Source organism: Bos indicus, chromosome 7 (genome assembly GCF_029378745.1).
Source record: "Bos indicus isolate NIAB-ARS_2022 breed Sahiwal x Tharparkar chromosome 7, NIAB-ARS_B.indTharparkar_mat_pri_1.0, whole genome shotgun sequence".
NCBI lineage: Eukaryota > Metazoa > Chordata > Mammalia > Artiodactyla > Bovidae > Bos > Bos indicus.
Genome location: NC_091766.1, coordinates 59,279,502 through 59,297,817, shown reverse-complemented (window position 1 = coordinate 59,297,817; position 18,316 = coordinate 59,279,502). Strand labels below are relative to the sequence as shown.

General features: G+C 39.7%; 1 protein-coding gene across 5 annotated transcripts in view; it reads right to left on the bottom strand.

Annotated features, from left to right (window-relative positions):
* Positions 1 to 10,693, bottom strand: part of LOC109561281 (serine peptidase inhibitor Kazal type 14 (putative)) — a 45,333-nt gene extending 34,640 nt beyond the window's left edge. Inside the window, exons 1-6 of one of the 5 annotated variants that reach the window (XR_011567740.1) lie at positions 9,732 to 10,693; positions 9,439 to 9,576; positions 9,051 to 9,170; positions 8,433 to 8,464; positions 8,024 to 8,139; positions 1,759 to 7,012 (exon numbers count right to left, since the gene is read on the bottom strand). Coding sequence is in view for 3 of the 5 variants with exons in the window: in XM_019963660.2 (XP_019819219.1) it covers positions 6,967 to 7,012; positions 8,024 to 8,139; positions 8,433 to 8,467; positions 9,439 to 9,505 (264 nt within the window). In the remaining 2 variants the exon portion in view is untranslated. Of the gene's footprint in view, positions 1 to 1,758; positions 7,013 to 8,023; positions 8,140 to 8,432; positions 8,468 to 9,050; positions 9,171 to 9,438; positions 9,702 to 9,731 lie in introns of those variants that run through there. The other 4 variants (XM_070793818.1, XM_019963660.2, XM_070793814.1 and 1 more) reach the window with 4 other exon arrangements.
* Between the last annotated feature and the right edge of the window lie 7,623 nt (positions 10,694 to 18,316).

Here is an 18,316-nt window from a genome sequence, read left to right as displayed (position 1 = left end):
ACATGCTATGACAAAAAAGATAATAAATTTCATAAAGAGGAGAAAGGAAAGAGAAGACTACAGTGAGTTCATTAGAAAAAAGTGAGAATAAATGGTAGCATGAAAACCTTGTAGATCAGATACTAATCAGTTAAATAAGAAATCAAGGAACAGAAAATTTTCTAAGAAAGTATAATATAAAGGTAGTTGTTAGAAGAAAAGATATATCTTAAATGTTAAAAGTATTTTAAAGCATAAAAGCAAAATAAATTATGAATAAAAAGATGAGTAGGAAATATAATAAAAATAATTTTAACCAAAAATTTACTGCATTTTGAGACTAGTATTAGTCATATTGATTTATGGAAATAGACTTAACTCAATAATTAAAAATTTTTAACAAAAATTTAATATGGCTTTCAAGTAAGATTCAACTATATGCTGCATCTAAGAGATACTTACATAACAAAGTGATTCATCATCTGAGAATAAAGAGAAAAGCAAAGATATATAGGAATTAAAAAAGTCCTTAGAAAGCATTGGCTGTATTGCCACTTATGACAAAGCAGAGTTAAAGCCAGATATCATTAAATGTTATAAGTAACTAAGAAAGCAGGTATGCTCAAGAGAAACAATGGAGAGGACAGGAAAAAAAGAATAGAAACTTAATAATGGGAGCATATATGGCATCACTCTCAGTATATGACTAGTCAGGTGGACAAAAAATAATACTGTTTATGAAAATGAAAAAATGAATTAAACCTTCAATTTATAAAGCTAGAAAAAGAACAAAAACCCAATTCAACCTTTAATATTAGGAAGATAATAAGAAAAATAAAAACAGAATAGAAACACAGCAAATGTGGATAATATATGAAAATACAAGGGGGGAAGAACCACTGAAAGAGAAGAAATTAGTATAAATTATAAAGACCACATTACATACCACTTTTCAAATAAATTTGCATTTAAAGAAGTATATTCATCTTTTAGGAAAACAGATGAGTAAGGAAAAGCTTAAAGAGACCATTAAAAGATATAAACATTAATGAAAAATCCCATGGAAAAAAAATAGTTGTTGTTCCATCATTAAGTTGTGTCCACCTCTTTGTGACCCCATGGACTGCAGCACACCAGGCTTCCCTGTCCTTCACTATCTCCCAGAGTTTCATTAAACTCATGTCAATTGAGCCAGTGAAATTACTCAGCTCAAATTGTTTAAAAAAAGAATTCTACTAAATTGACAAAATCAGAAAAGCCCAATGATATAAAAATAGTTCCAGACAGAGAATAATGAAGGAAATCTTCCTATTTTTCTGAAACAACTATAACACTTAAGCTTAAACATAATACTAATATTATAGAACTAATGACTTTGGCATAGTAATCAAATATTTTATTAAATAAAATATTAGAATAATATATATTTTTAAAATGGCTGAGTGAAATTTATTTCTAGAATGTAAAGATAATTATTAAGAAAGTCACATAACACATAAATACTATGAATAGAGTAGTCTGTAAACAACAAGCATTTATTTTTCACAATTCTGGAGGCTGAGAAGTCAAAGATCAAGATAATTGCACATTTGGTTTTGGTTGAAAGCATTTTTATTATAAACTTACATGGCAGAAGGGGCAAGCTAGCTCTCTGGAGTCTCTTTTATAAAGAAGCACTAATTCTAGTCATGAGGGCTCTGCCCTCTAATGCCCTAATCATCTTCTCAAATACCCTCCTCACTGTAACATCATCTTGAGAGTTAGAATTTCAAAGTATACCTTTTGGGGAGGACACAGACATTCAGTCCATAGCAGATGGCATTAATGGTTGTGTGTCCTGGTATCCTGCTGGTTTAAGAGGGTGCCCAAGATTGTCTTTAGTTCTTCCCTGAAAGTGAAATTTGCTCAGTCGTATCCAACTCTTTGTGAACCCGTGGACAATACAGTCCATGGAATTCTCCAGGCCAGAATACTGGAGTGGGCAGCCTTTCTCTTCTCCAAGGGATTTTCCCAAACCAAGGATGGGACCAAGGTCTCCCACATTGCAGGTGAATTCTTTACCAGCTGAGCCACCAGGGAAGCCCAAGAATACTGGAGAGGGTTGCCTATCCCTTCTCCAACAGATCTTCCCAACCTAGGAATTGAACCAGGGTCTCCTGCATTGCAGGTGGATTTTTTTACCAACTGAGGTATCAGGGAGGCCCAGTTCTTCCCTGGAGCCTAATTAAATGAACGGTTACTTGCTTGTTATTATGGAAACTGGAGGAGAAACTTCAGTATCTAATATAACTATTGGGAAACGTTAAGTTGGGTGAACTTTGGTCATATTAGCAGTAAAACACATGGGCATACTTTTTTGGCTTTTTGAAGTTGTTTTCCCCGATGATAGTAAATATATAGTGTGAAAGTGTGTTAGTCGCTCAGTTGTGTCTGACTCTTTGTGACCACGTGGACTGTACCCTGCCAGGCTCTTCTGTCCATGGAATTTTCCAGGCAAGAATACTAGAATGGGTTGCCCTGCCTTCTCCAGGGGATCTTCGTAACCCAGGACAGAACCCCAAGTCTCCTACATTGCAAGTGGATTCTTTACCATCTGAGCCATCAGGGAAGCCCAGTAAATATATCTTCATTACTAAATAAAGGAAAGGGTGAAGAAAGAAACTATCGCTAAGAAACAACCGAGTTTAGTATTTGGTATGTTATTTTCTATTAAGACTTGACCTTTATTTCTTAATGATGATGACATAGTATATACACAGATTTCATAAACTGATTTAAATGGTTTTAATTAAATAATTGATTAATTTTATTTTTTTTTAACTGAGGTAGAGTTGATTTTCAATGTCGCTTTAATTTGTCGTTTACTACATGGGGCTTCCCTGGTAGCTCAGTTGGTAAAGAATCTACCTGCAATGCAGGAGACCAGGTTTCGATCCCTGGATCAGGAAGATCCCCGCCAGGAGGAAATGGCCACCCACTTCAGTATTCCTGCCTGGGAAATTCCTTGGACAGAGGAGCCTGGTAGGCTACAGTCCATGGGGTTGCAAGAGTTGTAAACAACTTAGCAACTAAACCACCACCACGTGGTTTTACAATTATACAAATGATAAATGCCACAATGAATATAATCAAAACAGAAAAATAATAAAAAGTGTTCATAAGGATGTGGTGAAACTGTAACGTCATGCATTGTTGGTGGAACTATAAGAAGCCACTTTGGATAATGGGCCTCCCTGGTGGCTCAGCGGTAAAGAATCCACCTGCAATGCAGAAGACGCAGGAGATGTGGATTCAGTCCTTGGGTCAGGAAGATCCCCTGGAGAAGGGCACAGCAACCCACTCCAGTATTCTTGCCTGCAGAATCCCCTGGACAGAGGAGTCTGGTGGGCTACAGTCCATAGGGTTGCAAAGAGTTGGACACGACTGAAGCAACTGAGCACGCATGCACACACTTTAGATAACAGGTTCTTACAAAGTGGTTCTTAAAAATACAGCATACACCTAACATATGAATCATCCATTCCATTCCTGCTATTCACTCAAGAGAAAAAGAAACAGAAAAACATTTGTCCACAAAAATACTTGTACCTAGGCAGTTCCTCTTTCAGTATCCTATCATTTTGCCTTTTCATACTGTTCATGGGGTTGTAAAGGCAAGAATACTGAAGTGGTTTGCCATTCCCTTCTCCAGTGGACCACATTCTGTCAGACCTCTCCACCATGACCCGCCCGTCTTGGGTGGCCCCATAGAGCATGGCTTAGTTTCATTGAGTTAGACAAGGCTGTGGTCCCTGTGATTAGATTGACTAGTTTTCTGTGATTATGGTTTCAGTGTGTCTGCCCTCTGATGCCCACTCACAACACTTGCTGTCTTACTTGGGTTTCTCTTACCTTGGACGTAGGGTATTTCTTCAAGGCTGCTCCAGCAAAGCGCAGCTGCTGCTCCATACCTTGGATGAGGGGTATCTCCTCACTGCCACCCCTCCTGATCTTGAATGTGGAGTGGCTCCTCTTGGCCCTCCTGTGCCCATGCAGCCACATGGACATCACCAGATGGTCAACACCGATATCAGATTGATTATATTCTTTGCAGCCAAAGATGGAGAAGCTCTATACAGTCAGCAAAAACAAGACCGGGACCTGACTGTGGCTCAGATCATGAACTCCTTATTGCCATATTCAGACTTAAATTGAAGAAAGCGGGGAAAACCACTCGACCATTCAGGTATGACCTAAATCAAATCCCTTATGATTATACAGTGGAAGTGAGAAATAGATTTAAGGCACTAGATCTAATAGACAGAATGCCTGATGAACTATGGACGTAGGTTCGTGACATTGTACAGGAGACAGGGATCAAGACCATCCCCATGGAAAAGAAATGCAAAAAAGCAAAATGGCTGCCTGGGGAGGGCTTACAAATAGCTGTAAAAAGAAGGGAAGTGAAAAGCAAAGGAGAAAAGGAAAGATATAAGCATCTGAATGCAGAGTTCCAAAGAATAGCAAGAAGAGATAAGAAAGCCTTCCTCAGTGATCAGTGCAAAGAAATAGAGGAAAACAACAGAATGGGAAAGACTAGAGATCTCTTCAAGAAAATTAGAGATACCAAGGGAACATTTCATGCAAAAATGGGTCGATAAAGGACAGAAATGGTATGGACCTGACAGAAGCAGAAGATATTAAGAAGACATGGCAAGAATACACAGAATAACTGTACAAAAAAGATCTTCATGATCAAGATAATCACGATGGTGTGATCACTCACCTAGAGCCAGACATCCTGGAATGTGAAGTTAAGTGGGCCTTAGAAAGCATCACTACGAACAAAGCTAGAGGAGGTGATGGAATTTCAGTTGAGCTATTTCAAATCCTGAAAGATGATGCTGTGAAAGTGCTGCACTCGGTATGTCAGCCAATTTGGAAAACTCAGCAGTGGCCACAGGACTGGAAAAGGTCAGTTTTCATTCCAATCCCAAAGAAAGGCAATGCCAAAGAATGCTCAAACTACCACACAATTGCATTCATCTCACATGCTAGTAAAGTAATGTTCAAAATTCTCCAAGCCAGGCTTCAGCAATATGTCAACCATGAACTTCCTGATGTCCAAGCTGGTTTTAGAAAAGGCAGAGGAACCAGAGATCAAATTGCCAACATCCTCTGGATCATGGAAAAAGCAAGAGAGTTCCAGAAAAAATTCTGAAAGAGATGGGAATACCAGAGCACCTGACCTCCCTCTTGAGAAACCTGTATGCAGGTCAGGAAGCAACAGTTAGAACTGGACATGGAACAACAGACTGGTTCCAAATAGGAAAAGAAGTACGTCAAAGCTGTATATTGTCACCCTGCCTATTTAACTTATATGCAGAGTACATCATGAGAAACACTGGACTAGAAGAAGCACAAGCTGAAATCAAGATTTCTGGGAGAAATATCAATAACCTCAGATGTGCAGATGACACCACCCTTATGGCAGAAAGTGAAGAGGAACTAAAAAGCCCTCTTGATGAAAGTGAAAGAGGAGAGTGAAAAAGTTGGCTTAAAGCTCAACATTCAGAGAACGAAGATCATGGCATCTGGTCCCATCACTTCATGGGAAATAGATGGGGAAACAGTGGAAACAGTGTCAGACTTTATTTTTGGGGGGCTCCAAAATCACTGCAGATGGTGATTGCAGCCATGAAATTAAAAGACGCTTATTCCTTGGAAGGAAAGTTATGACCAACCTAGATAGCATGTTCAAAAGCAGAGACATTACTTTGCCAACAAAGGTCCATCTAGTCAAGGCTATGGTTTTTCCAGTGGTCATGTATGGATGTGAGAGTTGGACTGTGAAGAAAGCTGAGCACTGAAGAATTGATGCTTTTGAACTATTGTGCTGGAGAAGACTCTTGAGAGTCCCTTGGACTGTAAGGAGATCCAACCAGTCCATTTCAAAGGAGATCAGTCCTGGGTGTTCTTTGGAAAGAATGATGCTAAAGCTGAAACTCCAGTACTTTGGCCACGTCATGCGAAGAGTTGACTCATTGGAAAAGACTCTGATGCTGGGAGGGATTGGGGGCAGGAGGAGAAGGGGCTGACAGAGGATAAGATGGCTGGATGGCATCACCGACTCGATGGACATGAGTTTGAGTGAACTCTGGGAGTTGGTGATGGACAGGGAGACCTGGCGTGCTGCAGTTCATGGGGTCGCAAAGAGTCGGACATGACTGAGCGACTGAACTGAATCTTGTTAATTTAAGATGTCTGTTGTGGGAGTGGATCTGGTAAAAGCATATAAGACCTTGATAAGACTTGTGAGTAGGGGGCACTCTCTGACCCTCTTCTGATGTCTATGTCAGAATGTTTCTCTGTCCCTTTCGATACTTTAATAAAACTCTGCTACCCAAAAGCTCTTGAGTGAACAAGCTTGGTACCTGGTTCCAAAGCTAAATCATCTTCTTCAGAGATCATGAATCCAAACTGACATGGTTCACTGTAAACTCTCAGTAGGCTTTTATATAATTTATTGAATAAAAATTAAAGAACACATGTATCAATATACCATGTTTACTGAAGAATTATTTTAGAAGCATCTGTAAAAAAAAAAGATTGTACAACTAAGTGAATGTATTTCTATATCCTAGTGAGCAATATTCCCTTTATTATAAAGAAGAAAGATTTTTAAAAAGACTAAATCATTAACTTTTTTGAATGAAATATTTAATATTTTAAGTTGTATTAAGTTTTATGATATCAAACATATATTTAAGATATTTTTCAAACTGTCACTAAATAACCAAACATGGAGAATCAAAGTCCTAAAATAAAAAAATCTTTGAACTGGCAATAACTTTGAAATTCTATTTTCCATCTCATGTTCCATAAGAGGATATATCTGATCATCTGTGAATTTAAGGACCCAGTTGAGAGAAATCAAATTCTAATTGTAGAATTGACTGCAAAATTAGATCACATTAGAATTATAAGGGTGTATATCTTCATCAAAATTCAACAAACACCAAAATGAGCAACTTCAAAATTTTTACGAAGAAGCCTATAGAGAAAAGAAAGAGAAAGAAAAACAAATTAGCAAGAGAGTATTTTAAACTTCATGATAAGTGTATCAAGTGTTTCCTAATGAAAAGGAGTCTGAACTTGGGACAGGATGGAGTGGCTGTGCTCCTGTTCTGTAAGGAACTGGGCTGCATCTGGTTCCTGGCCCTGAGTTTCTGCTGTTGTAGAAACTCCTGCATGCTGATTCTGGCTCATACTTTGAATCTGCTGTACCCAAGAAAGTGGGGGATTAGGGAATGTGTTTGTGGTCCTTGAGAAGGAGACGACAAAGTTTGGTAGAAGTGTCATAGACTACCCTGCAGTCTGAGAAAGGTTTGAAAGGTTGTCTTGGGGGTTTAGGGGACCATCAGAAGAATCCCTTTCTAGAAGGAATGGTGCATGGTGATTAATTTCAGACTACAGCCATAGTGTCCTGTGCCAGTTAATAGTTGCTGACGCTGAAGATCTGGTCATGGCAATACCAATATTTACTGTGCAGCCTCAGGGCTTCTGAATTACCATACGTTAGTCTGCTGTTAGTAGACGGAGGAGCCTGGTAGGCTGCAGTCCATGGGGTCACGAAGAGTCAGACACGATTGAGCGGCTTCACTTTCACTTTTCACTTTCATGCATTGGAGAAGGAAGTGGCAACCCACTCCAGTGTTCTTGCCTGGAGAATCCCAGGGATGGGGCAGCCTGGTAGGCTGCCGTCTATGGGGTCACACAGAGTCGGACATGACTGAAGCGACTTAGCAGCAGCAGCAGTAGATAATAATTGATTTTCAGAAAATTCTGCATGGTTATGTAGAGAGCTCTAAAGCAGTACTCCTTTTTAGAAATTAGAACTTTAAGGAAAAGTACAGGTGTGTAAAGGACATCTTTTATGTATGGTTACGACAGTTATTTTGTACATATGCTGTGTTTAGGTTATTGGCACTATGAATTTTCCTATTCTGTTGAAATGACTTCCTGATTACTTTTGAAGAGGAAATATTTACTGTCATATTCTTACATCTTTTCACTGCAGAGAATACATATATTACGGTAAGTATGACCATTGGTTGCACAGACTGGCTCATGTTCTCCAGTACAAGTATGTGGTGAAAGCATGAATGACATACAGTTAGTCTGCAAAATATTAAACAAAAACATGAAACTTATCAAATAACACAGAGTAAGACATGTTCAAATCTAATATGAAATGCCACACATATAAATGGGATAAATATATTCTGTATATAAGTTTAAGAACAAACCTCAATAGAACCACTACCCACTTAAAATGTAAAATATTGTCAATATTTTTTATGTTTATTATACTTTACAAAAAGACCACACAATTTTGTTGTTAAAATTTACAACATTAAAAATGTTATTAATTTATCATTTTTAACTTCCTAAAGACTTCAGTGTTATCTTACCTTATCCATTTTTACTTTATATCGGAGGAAAGCTTCTGGGAAAAAAGAGATAAAAATGATACAGGATGAAAACAGGCATAGTCTCTGGTAGTAAGTGACACATCTTAGTAGCAGAAACAAAAATTGCCTATACTAACAATGCAAATCTGACAGCAAAACACCAAGTTCAGAAAACAGAACAAAATCAAAAACCACTTTTTAATTCCCAGAGTAATCGCACAGTGTGAAAAGTAATGTCCTTTTTCTTTTTTTTGCCATGCCTTGAGGAATACAGAATCTTAGTTCTCCAACCAGTGACTGAACTCATCCCCCCGTGCAGTGGTATCATGGGAGTCCTAACCACTGGAACTGCCAGGGAATTTCCTGTATTATTTTTTAACTCTTCCCTTCACCTTGCTTTAGAGATACCATTGTCTTTTCATCTTTGTAGTTGAGATCCTCATCAAATAAAACAATGCTTTCGAAGTCACTTAATTATGAAGAAATTAATCAGTACTTCATTCATCAGTTATTTGTTCTAAGGTAACCTTACTGTATAAATTCTGAAATTTATTTAGCCACCATAAGCTTTAAGGAAGGTAACACAGTGACAAGGTCAACAATGAGTTCCCTTCTTACACAAGGCCTTGAAAAAGAGGAATCAGCTGGCAAACAGCAAATCCGATTGTCAAGAAATACCAGATCTAGAAGAAATCATTTCTCCTCACACTTTGCATATAACAACAATGGAATTGACCCCTGAAAGGAAGAATTTAAAGTTCTTGAGTTACAGATGAACAAAAATATAAAACCTACTGTTCATTCAAACCCACTACTCTGTATTCACTTGTCTAATATGGGAAATGAAGAAAAGCAGCCATTGCTGCAGTTTAAAATAAGACATTTGTCACATGTTCAGTTTCACTTTACCAGTTTAAGTTTTACAAACCCAATAAAATTGGTTTACAGCAGTTGTTTACTGAATTTTCTAGGGTCTGTTTAACTCAGGGCTGGAAAATTTACTCACCAGAGCAAAGAAGAAATGCAAAGAAAATGATGAAAATAGCTTTGATCCATGACGAGAAGAAAGACATTTTATCAAGTCAGTAGCTGAAAACTTTATAATGGTTGATAACTCATAAACAGAGAAAAATCCTGATTTTTCCTGTAAATAGATAAACAGAATCTATAGTCCACACATATAATCTTCGGTAAAGGAACCATTCCAGTCCCCTAGATTACTAATTTAGGTGAACCATTTCCTTTTTTTCTTCTTCCAACCCTCAGATTCAAGACATAAACTGTAGGCTGCATAGATACCTGAGAAAAGCATGGGACAAAGTCTTGTTTGCATGGAAAAGGGGCCGCTTATCTTCCTTCCCAGCTCTGGACGTCCGCTCATGAGGAACCTGGCTACACGTAGAGAGACATGCGCACTCGCAGCCGCCCTCCCAGCAGCGCTGCTCACCAGGGCTAACGCCCGCGATTCCGCGCCTGAACTACCGGCACAGACGGATCACGGACAGTGAGGCCAGCAGCGTTTGAAACCATCTACTTCACCTTTTCTCCTCAAGTCTCTCCTTAGTCTCCCCAGCTAAGTTGTTCTTCTTGATAGAGAAAGGAGCTCAGTGGGGAAAGACAGAAGCCCCAGGAGAGATAAAACACAGAGATATTCTTTGCCTTCACAGGGGCTGTCAAGTAGTTCTTAAGAGATGCTTTACAAACACCCATCAACAGATCTTCCCTCAGCAGGAGGCGTGGGGACAACTTGATCTGATGAATCCAGATATGGGGAAGAGAGGCAGTAAAAATATAAATATGTATATTATAGATTTTAAGATAGAGAGGATATGTGAAAGGTTTCTAAGCAGTTGAGCTGGAAAGGAACAAAAGGATTCAAGCAAGAAGAGTTTTGTGAACTATAATTACATATATACCTTTGACCCTTCATATCTTTCAATACCAGAATTGAATTATACTCAATTGGAAAATATTTTTTATTTTATTTATTTATTTTTTTTACTTTGAGATAATTGTAGATTTACAATTGTAAGAAATAATAAGAGAAAGCCAGTTTGACCAGTTTCCCCTAATGGTTACATCATGTAAAACTATTACACAATTTTACCACTAGTACTTGACGTTAGCTAGAAACCTTTTTAGGAGTCCATGACCAAGAATGTGGAACAAGCGTGTGTAGGCGAGGCCTGGACAATGGTTTATTTTTAAAGTTCTCAGATACCTCTCAGGACCAGCCAGCTTTGGGCAAGCCTGGGTCAGGGCACAGGATGTGAATTTCTGGGATAGAAGAGAGAGAAGGCTGGGAAGTTAAGCTGAGAACACATGAGGTGATGCCCTGAATTTTTGTTCAATAATTTCATCTTCACAGCATAGGTAATGAAAGACACTGAAGGCATTTCAAGTAAATGAGAGATTTGATCAGAGTTATCTTTTCCTTATGAACTAATCTGCCTCATAGTCTGAGTCATTGGAAAGGGCTTTGGCAGTTCAAAGATCAGGGTACAAATTCAGTCTATACTTTATTAACTTTAACTCAGTATTCAGACTTTCTAGTGCAACTTTTCTTATTTTGGAGAAGGCAATGGCAACCCACTCCAGTACTCTTGCCTGGAAAATCCCATGAACGGAGGGGTCTGGTGGGCTGCAGTGCATGGGGTCGCTAGGAGTCGGACACGACTGAGCGACTTCACTTTATTTTTTCACTTTCATGCATTGAAGAAGGAAATGGCAACCCACACCAGTGTTCTTGCCTGGAGAATCCCAGGGACGGGGGAGCCGTCTCTGGGGTCGCACAGAGTCGGACATGACTGAAGCGACTTAGCAGCAGCAGCAGCAGCAGTGCAACTTTTCTTATTTTAAATGTGAGAGTAATACATCCACATGCCTTTGTTCGTCTTAAATGTTACATGTAAAATACTTAAACTATTTCCATTCAAGTTGTGTAGTTGGGAGATATTTGTCATTCTGTTACTGTGCCTTTTCAGAGTGAAGAGACCCAGGGTTTAGAAAGAAACATTTAAGATTATTAATTTATTAGGCCAATTTAATTGAAGGACCCGCATATAGTAAAGTCTATTATGCTTAGAGTAGCTCTTGGATTTAATTATTTAGACACCATCAGAGATGCCTGCTGCTGCTAAGTTGCATCAGTCCTGTCTGACTCCGTGCAACCCCATAGACGGCAGCCCACCAGGCTCCCCCGTCCCTGGGATTCTCCAGGCAAGAACACTGGTGTGGGTTGCCATTGCCTTCTCCAATGCATGAAAGTGAAAAGTGAAAGTGAAGTCGCTCAGTCGTGTTCGACTCTTCGAGATCCCATGGACTGTAGCCTACCAGGCTCCTCTGTCCATGGGATTTCCCGCAAGAGTACTGGAGCGGGGTGCCATTGCCTTCTCCGTCAGAGATGCCTATGATGGACCAAATCATATACTGCAGGATATTTTAGGGAAAAGTAAACTGAAACTTAAAGGGGAAGTTATAGAGAAACTCTTTATATACCAGGCACTTAAATTTATTCATCAACAGAGATTAAGAGGAGGAGAGACAATCTGTGACTCACAGCAGGCTGTAAAATTTTGAAGTGCACCAGAAAAGGAAATGTTAGACTTGAGGATTTTTTAATATTAACTTCACAACAACAACAAAAAAGTACGTTTTCTTCAAATTGTGGCAGGGATGGTGGTGAGAAAGAAAACACTTGAGTTGAGAAGATAGATATTTTAAGAGAGAGAGAAGAGGAACATAGAGCAGATTCCATCTTTCCCATCATTATTACTGTAAATAGGAGGCAAAGAAACTCACCACTCTAGGCAATACTAGAGATGAGCTACATGGATTTAATTTACATATGTAAAACACTAGCTCTGCCTAATACTGGACCCTCCTCCAGGTAACTATATACTACAGGTTTGTTTTTTTGTTTTTGTTTTTTTTTTTGAGACCACATACATTTAAAAACTGAATTATTCAAAGGCATATATACTAAATGTTCAACAGTGATTGGATTCTTCTAATGAGCTTCATATCTCAGAGCCCAAAGGGATTTTATAACAGTTAAGACCAGTAGACAAAAGAGTTGGATTGGAAATGGGCAGTTCTTCATGAAACATGTGTTTGGAGGTTAGAGAGTTATGCTTTTAAAAAATGTTTATTAAAATATTGTTCATTTACAATGTTGTGTTAGTCTCAGGTATACAGCCAAGTGATTGTTATACATACACATATATGTGTGTGTATATATTAATATATACTTTTTCAGATTTTTTTCCATTATGGGTTATTGTAATGCATGCACACTACTATAGATAAACAACAAGGTCCTATATATAGCACAGGGAACTATATTCAGTTCAGTTCAGTTCAGTTGCTCAGCCGTACCCGACTCTGCAACTCCATAAACACTGCATGTCAGGCCTCCCTGTCCATCACCAACTGCCGGAGTCCACCCAAACCCATGTCCATTGAGTCGGTGATGCCATCCAACCATCTCATCCTCCATCGTCCCCCTCTCCTCCTGCCCTCAACCTTTCCCAGCATCAGGATCTTTTCAAATGAGTCAGCTCTCTGCATCAGGTGGCCGAAGTATTGGAATTTCAGCTTCAACATCAGTCCTTCCAACGAACACCCAGGACTGATCTCCTTTAGGATGGACTGGTTGAATCTCCTTGCAGTCGAAGGGACTCTCAAGAGTTTCTCCAACACCACAGTTCAAAAGCATCAATTCTTCGGCGCTCTGCTTTCTTCACAGTCTAACTCTCACATCCATACATGACCACTGGAAAAACCATAGCCTTGACTAGACAGACCTTTGCGGACAAAGTAATGTCTCTGCTTTTTAATATGCTATCTAGGTTGGTCATAACTTTTCTTCCAAAGAGTAAGAGTCTTTTAATTTCATGACTGCAGTCACCATCTGCAGTGATTTTGGAGCCCAAGAAAATAAAGTCAGCCACTGTTTCCACTGTTTCCTCATCTATTTGCCATGAAGTGATGGGACCAGATGCCATGATCTTAGCTTTCTGAATGTTGAGTTTTAAGCCAATTTTTCACTCTCCTCTTTCACTTTCATCAAGAGGCTTTTTAGTTCCTCTTCACTTTCTGCCATAAGGGTGGTGTCATCTGCATATCTTAGATTATTGATATTTCTCCCAGAAATCTTGATTCCAGCTTATGCTTCCTCCAGCCCAGCGTTCCTCATGATGTTAAATAAGCAGGGTGACAATATACAGCCTTGACGTACTCCTTTTCCTATTTGGAACCAGTCCGTTGTTCCATGTCCTGTTATAACTGTTGCTTCCTGACCTGCATACAGATTTCTCAAGAGGCTGGACAGGTGGTCTGGTATTCCCATCTCTTTCAGAATTTTCCACAGTTTGTTGTGATCCACGCAGTCAAAGGCTTTGGCATAGTCAATAAAGCAGAATTAGATGTTTTTCTGGAACTCTCTTGCTTTTTTGATGATCCAACAGATGTTGGCAATTTGATCTCTGGTTCCTCTGCCTTTTCTAAAACCAACTTGAACATCTGGAAGTTCATGGTTCACATATTGCTGAAGCCTGGCTTGGAGAATTTTGAGCATTACTTTGCTAACGTGTGAGCTGAGTGCAATTGTGCGATAGTTTGAGCGTTCTTTGGCATTGCCTTTCTTAGGGATTGGAATGAACACTGACCTTTTCCAGTCCTGTGGCCATGGCTGAATTTTCCAAGTTTTCTGGCATATTGAGTACAGCAGTTTCACAGCATCTTTCAGGATTTGAAATAGCTCAACTGGAATTCCATCACCTGCACTAGCTTAGATGGTAGTGATACTTCCTAAGGCCCACTTGACTTCACATTCCAGGATGTATGGCTCTCGGTGAGTGATCACACCTTTGTGATTATCTTGGTCTTGAATATCTTTCTTGTACAGTTATTCTGTGTATTCTTGCCACCTCTTCTTAATATCTTCTGCTTCTGTTAGGTCCATACCATTTCTGTCCTTTATTGAGCCCATCTTTGCATGAAATGTTCCCTTGGTATCTCTAATTTTCTTCAAGAGATCTCTGGTCTTTCCAACTCTATTGTTTTCCTCTATTTCTCTGCATTGATCACTGAGGAAGGCTTTCTTATCTCTCCTTGCTATTCTTTGGAACTCTGCATTCAAATGTGTATATCTTTCCTTTTCTCCTTTGCTTTTTGCTTCTCTTCTTTTCAAAGCTATTTGTAAGGCCTCCTCAGACAGCCATTTTGCTGTTTTGCATTTCTTTTTCTTGGGGAATGATCTTGCTCCCTGTCTCCTGCACAATGTCATGAACCTCTGTCCATAGTTCATCAGGCACTCTATCTATCAGATCTAATCCCTTAAATCTATTTCTCACTTCCACTGTATATTTGTTAGGGATTTGATTTAGGTCATACCTGCATGGTATAATGGTTTTCCCTACTTTCTTCAATTTAAGTCTGAATTTGGCAATAAGGAGTTTATGATCTGAGCCACAGTCAGCTCCCAGTCTTATTTTTGCTGATTATATAGAGCTTGTCCATCTGATTGGTCCATAATCAATCTGATTTCAATATTGACCATTTGGTGATGTCCATGCGTAGAGTCTTCTCTTGTGTTGTTGGAAGAGGGTGTTTGCTATGACCAGTGCATTGTCTTGGCAGAACTCTATTAGCCTTTGCCCTGCTTCATTCTGTACTCCAAGGCCAAATTTGCCTATTACTCCAGGTGTTTCTTAACTTCCTACATTTGCAATCCAGTCCTATAATAGGCATCTTTTTTGGTTGTTATTTCTAAAAGTTCTTGTAGATCTTCATAGAACCATTCAACTTCAGCTTCTTCAGTGTTACTGGTTGGGATGTAGACTTGGGTTACTGTGATACTGAATGGTTTGCCTTGGAAATGAACAGAGATCATTCTGTCATTTTTTAGATTGGATCCAAGTACTGCATTTCAGACTCTTTTGTTGACTATGATGGCTACTTCATTTCTTCTCAGGGAATCTTGCCCACAGTAGTAGATATAATGGTCATCTGAGTTAAATTCACCCATTCCAGTCCATTTTAGTTCACTGATTCCTAAAATGTCGACATTCAGTCTTACCATCTCCTGTTTGATCACTTCCAATTTGCCTTGATTCATGGACCTAACGTTCCAGGTTCCTATGCAATATTGCTCATTACAGCATTGGACCTTGCTTCCATCACCAGTAACATCCACAACTGGGTGTTGTTTTTGCTTTGGCTCCATCTCTTCTTTCTCTGGAGTTATTTCTCCATTGATCTCCAGTAGCATATTGGGCACCTACTGACCTGGAGAGTTCATCTTTCAGTGTCCTCTTCTTGCCTTTTCATAGTGTTCAGGGCTTCTCAAGGCAGGAATACTGAAGTGGTTTGCCATTCCCTTCTCCAGTGGACCACATTTTGTCAGAACTCTCCACCGTGACCCGTCCGTCTTGGGTGGCCCTACATGGCATGGGCCATAGTTTCATTGAGTTAGACAAGGCTGTGGTCCATGTGGTCAGATTGGTTAGTTTTCTGTGATTGTGGTTTTCAGTCTGTCTTCCCTCTGATGGAGAAGGATGAGAGGCTTATGAAAGCTTCCTGATGAGATAGACTGACTGAGGGGAATACTGGGTCTTGTTCTGATGGGCGGGGCCGTGCTCAGTAAATCTTGAATCCGATTTTCTTGATGGGTGGAGCTGTGTTCCCTCCCTGCTATTTTCCAGGGGCCACACTGTGGTGGAGGTAATGAAGATAATAGTAACCTCCCTCAAAAGATCCCAGGCATGTACTGCTACAGTCCATGCCCCCGACCCTGCAGCAGGCCAGCACTGACCCACTCCTTCACAGGAGACTCCCGGACACCCACAGGAAAGTCTCCTGTGGGGTCATTGTTCCTTTTCCTGGGTCCTGGTGCACAGGTTCTGTTGTGCCCTCCAAGAGTCTATTTCTCAGTCCTAGGTAAGTTCTGGCAGCTCTATTGTGGGGTTAATGGTGACATCCTCCAAGAGGACTTCTGTCATACCCACACCCAGAGCCCCTATCCCTGCGGCAGACCACTGCTGATCTGTACCTCCACGGGAAACACTCAAACACAGTTCTTTCTCAGTTTCTGTGTGGTCCCTGGGTCCTGCTGCACACAAGGTTTGTTTGAGCCCTCTGAGCATCTCTGGCAGGAACAGGGTTTGATTCTAAACATGAATTCGCTGCTCCTACTGTTTTGCTGGGGCTTCTCCTTTGCCCTTGGATGTGGGGTATCTCCTCACAGCCGCTCCAGTGCCTACCATCTTATGGGGGTTTTTCTGACCTTGGAGTGGTGGCCGCACAGCGCTGGAGCAGCAACTGGCTGAGAGGAGATACCCCACGTCCAAGGTCAGGAGCAGTAGCTGCACTTCGCTGGACCAGCTTACGGAGATACCCCATGTCCAAGTAAAAGAATACATACATGAATTTACCAGCATTCATTGAATAATGTTTTTATATATGTATTCTATAATGAAAAAAAAAACCATGAAAGTAGTTGAATTCATTTTTATATTATGGCTCCATATTTGTACATTTTAATGGATATTTTCATTAAGAATTAATACTAAGGAAAGTAAATGAAAGTAACTCCCATATAGATTATCTCTTAGAGGTGAAAATATTTACTGAAAGGAAGAGCAGATCTGATATCACATATGTAGCAGCTTGAAACTTGCTTTCCAGCAGTCTGCATTTCTGCCATTAAAACCAAACTTTAAGTGAGTTTTTGACCAATCAAATTTCACTCAGTTTCTTGTTGCCTCAGAGGTAAAGAGAAATAGAGGAGCATCAAACTTGGACTACAAATGAATATCCTATATCGGTAAAAGCAGAGTTGCCTGGACTGCCAGGATCACTGAACTGTCTCTTGATGCTTTATGAGAGAGAAAATAACATAATTTTTTTTCTCCCAAACTTCAGAAATCATGCAATATTTTGAATAGTCTCTGCAATTCATTAAGTTACAGGTATGTCCTATGTATTAGAATTTAAGTCTGTCTTGGCTAACATTTTTGATCAGAAGATTGACACGGAGTATTTGTGAGAGTTCAAGTTCTCAGATTCTTATTCTAGAGCTTTTGAAGCTTTACCATAGAGAGAAGTGCAGTTGTCTGTACTTTTTAATAAACTTTCAAGTAATGGATTATTTATTGACCTTTGAGACTATTTCTATAATTATAGTTACCAGAAGTATTTGTGTGTCTGGATGAAGCACAAGCTGGAATCAAGATTGCCAAGAGAAATATCAATAACCTCAGATATGCAGATGACACCACCCTTATGGCAGAAAGTGAAGAAGAACTAAAGAGCCTCTTGATGAAAGTGAAAGAGGAGAGTGAGAAAGTTGGCTTAAAGCTCAACATTCAGAAAACTAAGATCATGGCATCTAGTCCCATCACTTCATGGCAAATAGATGGGGAAACAGTGTCAAACTTTATTTTGGGGGGCTGCAAAATCACTGCAGATGGTGATTGCAGCCATGAAATTAAAAGACACTTACTCCTTGGAAGGAAAGTTATGACCAACCTATATAGCATATTAAAAAGCAGAGACTACTTTGTCCACAAAGGTCCATCTAGTCAAGGCTATGGTTTTTCCAGTGGTCATGTATTGGTGTGAGAGTTGGACTCTGAAGAAAGCTGAGCACCAAAGAATTGATGCTTTTGAACTGTGGTGTTGGAGAAGACTTTTGAGAGTCCCTTGGACTGCAAGGAGATCCAACCAGTCCATCCTAAAGATCAGTCCTGGGTGTTCATTGGAAGGACTGATGTTGAAGCTGAAATTCCAATACTTTGGCCACCTGATGAGAAGAGTTGACTCATTTGAAAAGACCCTGAGGCTGGAAAAGGTTGAGGGCAGGAGGAGAAGGGGACGACAGA